Genomic DNA, 6,365 nt, shown 5'->3' on the forward strand with positions numbered 1-6,365 from the left:
CTACCTCTAATGAAAACCTAAATAAAGCAGATGGGCCTCCCAAGCAGGATATCAATACAAAGGGGGAAACCCTGTGTTTATACGCAAACAGACCAACCCTAAAGACAAGTTGTAAACAGCACGACCTGGGTACGATCAAATAGCAAGAAACAACAACTTTTTGGCTTAATTAAAAAAATATATATCATACCTATAATCCCTGCTTTCACAATATTATTCCTTAAGCAGATGACACAGCAGAGTTTTCGTGGAAAGATGCAAACTTGAGTAAGTACTGCATTATTTCATAACCAAAACAAAAGAGGCCATTGTTCCTCTAAAGGCTGAAGAATTAGTCATTTTCTAATGAAATGTGCAACTTAAAATAACTGTGTTTGCAAATTGTAAAGGCTGCAATTTAGGATGAATGTTATGAAGCATATCTGAGTGTATAGGGTTTATATTTTACTTTTGATTGTTTCAGTTATAGTATAATTCAAATGCTTAAGTTCATGTTTCAATGGTGGTTATACATTTAGCTGAACCTGGCCTTTTACAAATCAAATAACAATCATGAAATTTACTATTGAGTAGATTAGATCCTTTAGTCCTATTTCATCCGGTATCTATCCTCCATGACTGGGGTGTTTTTTCACACGAGGGCGCTTGTTATGACACAACGTCATGATGTCACCCACAGGAATCTGAACTCCTGTATTCATGTTCATGGAGATTTGTGATTTAACCGGCTCCATGTTGACGTGCAATTAGAAGTTCACAGACTCCACACCTCCTTGACGATATTAGCTGTCAATCACACCGGTGTCCACTCATGTGCGCATTTTTCAATTCGTTTTCCTCTAAATGAGAACAGAATTTACAAAAGTGACATTGTGTGGCATTGGTGAAGAAATTAAACTAGAGATTGGGACCATTAACACCTCGGGAAAATGTTTACCGACGTTATGAGTCAAGTGGGAAATAGGTTTCTCCCATTAGCTCTCAGTGGCGTCGGCCCCGAGTGGCTATTGGATATGTTCTTATTTCCTGATTGGCTTCAGGAGGACACCACTATGTGCCACAGCTGCGTCTTTACAACTCTGACCGGCAATAATACACCTGGGATCTGCTAGCGACACACGAACGTTGCCTGTTAGTCATCTAGAATCCAAAGGGCAGTTTTGTTTCTGTGACCCTTTCAGGGAAACTGCTCGATTAGCAGTAAAAAAACAACAAACAAAAAAACAAGCTTTTATCCTTGATACAAATGTGACATACAAGTGTGAGCAGCAGGACTGTATAGCTGTGTGTGTTTCAGTGTGTGTGTTGTGCAGGTCCAGTGATGTTTACAGCACATCGACGTGGCATCCTGGCACAGAGCGGGCGGCGCAGTTGATGAGGTTGACTCCTCGGCATATGGCGGAGGAGCTGTTCATGCTACTGCAGAGATACCACTAATGAGCCTGGGTGCTCCAGGAGGAGGAGGCTGCTGGCTGCACAGAAACACATCCTAGTCGCTAGTGTGCAACTCTTAAGCCCTACACTTTCTTCTAAGCGGTACGGACTTTCCTTTTGTTGTGCTGGACGACCGGCGGCAAAGAGAGGTCACTTACTTTGTGAATTCCCCAAACCTTGTGTAATGCTGAACGGGTGGTTTTGGTCATATGACGTGTGAGGCAAGGATATCGCAAGTAGACTTGTGTGTGTGTGTGTGTGTGTGTGAGTCATCTAAGCTTTACCCTTGACTGGTTCTCTTCGTTTTCATTTTCCTGAGAAAAAAAAAGGATACAGCCTCAAAGCTCCAGTCTGGGTCCCGACGGCCAGGATTTTCTGCACGGGGTCAAAAGCCATCGAGGACGGTTGATATGGAAAGCCATGACGCACAGTCTGCAGGAGAAAGAGCAGAATTTATTTCAGACCTCCTGTTTGCGAAATCAATCATCTGGTGCGCCGCACAATCTGACGTTTGTGGGGGGGGAAGAAACATTGCCATCATCTCCTAAAAACATAATCCATCAATGTGGAAAATTAGTCCGATTATAAGAATAAATTAGATAAAGTGCAATTACTGCAAATGGGGACTAGACTATTTTCTAATATCCGCCTCACATGTATGCAGGCTCAGCTCTGTAATACATCAGTAATTCATTAATTGTATCCATCCTAAGGCTAACTAACATCTGCAGCCTCAGAGTGCACTCTGCTGTAAGAATCTTGCCCCGGCGACCAAAATATTGTCATCATTATCACACATCTAGAGTATAACTCGATTGTTTCGAGTTGGAAACCTTGCCCGGCCATCCATGATCTCTGTGTAGCTTGCAGCAGGATTATGTAACAGGTTAGGCCATTGGCCAGGAACCCAGGGGACCTGACCTGTTCTGCTCCCAGCTGAGGCAGGAGCCGGTGGGCTGGCTCTCCAAGACATTTAACATAATTTCACACAAGGGAAACCTTTCCAGCTAGACCCAAACTAAAGGCTGGATTAACATTCTGTACATTGCAAGAGGGCAACCAGTGAACAAATGTACACTTCCCTAATGTCCAGTCCACCTGTAGTTGCAGGTGTTTTAGAAAACATAGCCTTGCCTGTGTGTTGTGGTCTTTCATACGCAGGCAAAACTGTGGGTTAGGTGTCTGAAAATGCACATTTTGGAAAAGGTTTTCAAAATCTCAGTTCACAATGTATAGAAATGGAGGTCAATGGTAAAATGAGCCTAATTCTTACTCGATTTACAATGTCTGTAAACATTTTCCTGAGGAGTTAATTTAGTTTCAGGTCTCCTTCAGTAGCACATGATGTGGATTTTTGTAAACGATGTTCCCATTTACAGGAAAATGGACAATAAAACACATATGAGTGGACAGCAGAGTGATTGACAGCTGGTATTGTCCATTAGGTGCCAGGTTACAGGTGACACCTGTGAACTTGCGGTTGCTAAAACTGTCATGGCAACAGTCAAATCCCAAACCGCAACGCCTCAAAATCAGGAAGACTACATTCAATTTGATGCTGGACTTTAACCATGATCCAGGTAATACCAATACAGACTATCAGATCAGCTCATCTCTATTGTGAGCAGCATAACTGAAAAAGTTAAGGACAGGTTTTTGATTACATTTTCTGGGGATGCAGCAGGTTATTGCCCATGGGGGAAAATAATCAGATCTTGACGATCTGGATCCGGATTGTGTTTTGGTTCTGACAGACTGTATTGGAACTGAGAGACAATGAGCTGGAGGTTTGTGCTTCTGTGAGTTTATAGTTGAAGTTGCAGGTCTTCACAGCCAGAACAGACCAACAAAAATATCCTGGTGTACACTGAGGTTTGTGAGTGTTGCATTAAAGTGAGATCATGTCAGTATGTCCTTTGGCTAAAAATCTCTCATTCGTCAAACGGAAATAAACTCATAAGGAAACAGTGGCTTGAGGCGACGATTCAGTGCAAAGCAAACAACCATGAATGGAGCAGTGACAGTCTGGACGCATCCACATCCGGACAGACGATTGGTTCATTTAATAAGCCTTAATAAAATCAATGTAAATGCATAATAAGTACTTTACTAGCACTGATATTAATCTGTGTTTTTTGGGGGGTGACTACATGTATACATTAAGAGCTGCTGAAAGAGAATATAATAAAATAAAATAAAATAAAATAAAATAAAAACAACAACGCCAGCGTTTGGTCACACCGGTGTCATCTGACTGACAGTACCGGTAAATGTTGGCTGCAGCGAACAGAAAAACCCACCTTGCAAAGCTGGAAATGCTCCGACTGGAGAGTCTCCTGAACAGCGTCGTTTTCCCTGGGAGTACCCGGCTGAGCAGCGGCGGAGGAGGATGAGGAGGACGAAGATGCCGCTGTCAAGCCGTCCAGCACCTTCCTAATGTTAAACTTCTTCATTTTACTCCGCTACGGACGCGACGGTGAAGAGAACAGATCGAGGCAGCTACCATAAATTGGATAGAGAGGGGAGGGAGGAGGGGTAGCTGCTAGCTAGTTAGCCGAAATAACGCACAGTTAATATCTTTCTGTGTACATCTCGCATGTTACGGTGGGTGTTGCCAGCGCACTCCCCGAAAGCACCCGAGTCACGATCATGGATTCAGCGAGTCCTCTCCGATACAGGTGTTAATCCGCCATTTATGTGGTGCGCTCTGGTGTTAGTCGATCGGGATCAGTCGTTTCCGTGAGCTGTTTCACCCCAGCAGCAGCCAGGGCTCAGCGGGTAGCAGGCTGGCTACGGAAACGCAGAGCGCTGCAGCGGGGATTGAGTCTGCGCTGCGCGGTCACCCGGATGCAGGGTCCGGTGTTGTGGTGTATTTGGTGACCCGTCAAAATGATAGGACTGCTAGTGCTAGTGGGTGTATTTTCACCAGGTGGATTGTTTGAATTGCAGTAAACCTGAACAGAATCTAGAAAGCCATAAAATATCAACATACGCAACATACAGAGGGTGTAAAGGCTATATTTACAGTTAATTACAAAAAACTGAACTACCAATACAGATACAGTTGTAATTATAACAAAAATAAATGTATTGTTACATCTTCATGATATTCATAATAACGTCATAATATATCATATACATTATTTAGTTATAGAATATATAACAAATATTAACCAATATTAATACTACCCAATATTTGTGGTATTTCCTTATTATAAGGGATGATTGTGTAATTCATCCACTTATTTATTACTTTATTTGTCTGTAACAGTCCATATCTATCTATCTATCTATCTATCTATCTATCTATCTATCTATCCATCCATCCATCCATCCATCCATCCATCCATCCATCCATCCATCCATCCATCTATCTATCTATCTATCTATCTATCTATCTATCTATCTATCTATCTATCTATCTATCTATCTATCTATCTATCTATCTATCTATCTATCTATCTATCCATCCATCCATCCATCTATCTATCTATCTATCTATCTATCCATCTAACTGTGGAATATCTCTTTAAAGCACACCGGGACACCAGATTCTTACAAAGTGTTATTTATGTGCTGATTTGAAATAAATGTACATCTCATCTGTCTCTTAACAAAGATACATCTCTAACAGAAATACATTCTGAGGGGTAAAAAAAATCTATGTCTTCAGTTAGAAGTTAGAAGTTGTATCTTATTATTACCTTTATGTATTGGTGAATGTAGAAAACCATTGACACCAAGCTACCCATGACAACACACAAGAAGGAAAAACAATACTTTAGCTCCCTCTTGTGGTTTTATACCGAAACAAACAAAATCCCAATTAAAAAACATGAAAAATACAAGTAAATCTCAGAAACATCAGCTCTCGTCTGACAGTGGATTAACCTGCAGAGTCTGTTTGAAGAGTTAATACTAAAATTAGTGCTGACTTCCTGCCAAATTATGCACCAGTAGTGGACTGATAAAAAGGTTGTTCCCCCCCACCGGATAATCACAAGTCTCACACTCTCAAGGACTTGTATCCACACCACTTGTTTCATTTATCACTCTCTTTCATGCATCGTGGAAGATTGCATGCATAATGCATACACAAAACCTTGTTCCAAATAAAAGGACGCGATGAACAAGTTCAGTTACTTGCTGTGACAATAAACTGAACAAGACAAATGTGGACAAGCCACTCAGCTAAACAACTCAAGACGGAAGGGAAGAGAAGAGGGAAAGGACAGTAATCACCTTTCTTTCTGTTTCTGTGATCCACAGTCTCCCATGACCTGAATTAATAATGGCCACATTTATTAAATAATAACTGGCAAATGTCAGTCATATATAAAAGTAGTATTTGGCTATACTGATCGATCGGTTTACCTCTAGTCTTTGTTCACTTTGGTGAACAATCCATATTATATTCAGACCAAGTGTTGAATCAGGGCCAGAGCACTAACTGTGCATTGTTTTAGTAATGCTATAGTGACCACATATAATTATTTCTCGTATCTTGTAATTAGGATTCAGACAAAAAATACAGGAAATATGTATTAAAAACAAGTATAGCAGAAATAGCAGAAATCTGTGTCTCTAAATGTGTGCGTGTGTGTCCTACTGTTTCATGTCAAATGTATGCCATAAATAAAAATGTCTATTACACAAATTATTAATAATACAAGACTTGCTTGATCATTACGCAATGTATGAGCTTAACTGATTGGAAATCTGCATAATATTTACACAACCAGATAGACAAATTATTATTAATTATAGTTTATTTGTTGTGTTTTAGTGAATGTGAACTCATTACTTACCAATATGGCTGTAAAGCTGTAAAGGGGAAGGAGGAGAAGGAGGAGAGGTGACCAAGAACCAGGGAAAAAGATGGAATTGCTGGAAGATGTACAAAGATATTTTTTTTAGGGATTGGGCCTTTG

The 6,365-nt window shown here is 40.7% G+C and overlaps 1 protein-coding gene across 5 annotated transcripts in view; it reads right to left on the reverse strand.

The window, feature by feature from the left end:
• The window catches only part of stxbp5b (syntaxin binding protein 5b (tomosyn)), a 30,703-nt gene extending 26,462 nt beyond the window's left edge, over positions 1 to 4,241 (reverse strand). For 4 of the 5 annotated variants that reach the window (XM_058615026.1, XM_058615025.1, XM_058615024.1 and 1 more), the window contains exons 1-2: positions 3,735 to 4,240; positions 1,769 to 1,866 (exon numbers count right to left, since the gene is read on the reverse strand). In XM_058615026.1, the coding sequence (XP_058471009.1) occupies positions 1,769 to 1,866; positions 3,735 to 3,887 (251 nt within the window). In that variant the 5' untranslated portion in view covers positions 3,888 to 4,240. Of the gene's footprint in view, positions 1 to 1,768; positions 1,867 to 3,734 lie in introns of all 5 variants that reach the window. The other variant, XM_058615022.1, reaches the window with a different exon arrangement.
• Positions 4,242 to 6,365: the final 2,124 nt, after the last annotated feature.

The sequence above is a fragment of the Solea solea genome, chromosome 18 (assembly GCF_958295425.1).
Source record: "Solea solea chromosome 18, fSolSol10.1, whole genome shotgun sequence".
In the NCBI taxonomy this organism is placed as follows: domain Eukaryota; kingdom Metazoa; phylum Chordata; class Actinopteri; order Pleuronectiformes; family Soleidae; genus Solea; species Solea solea.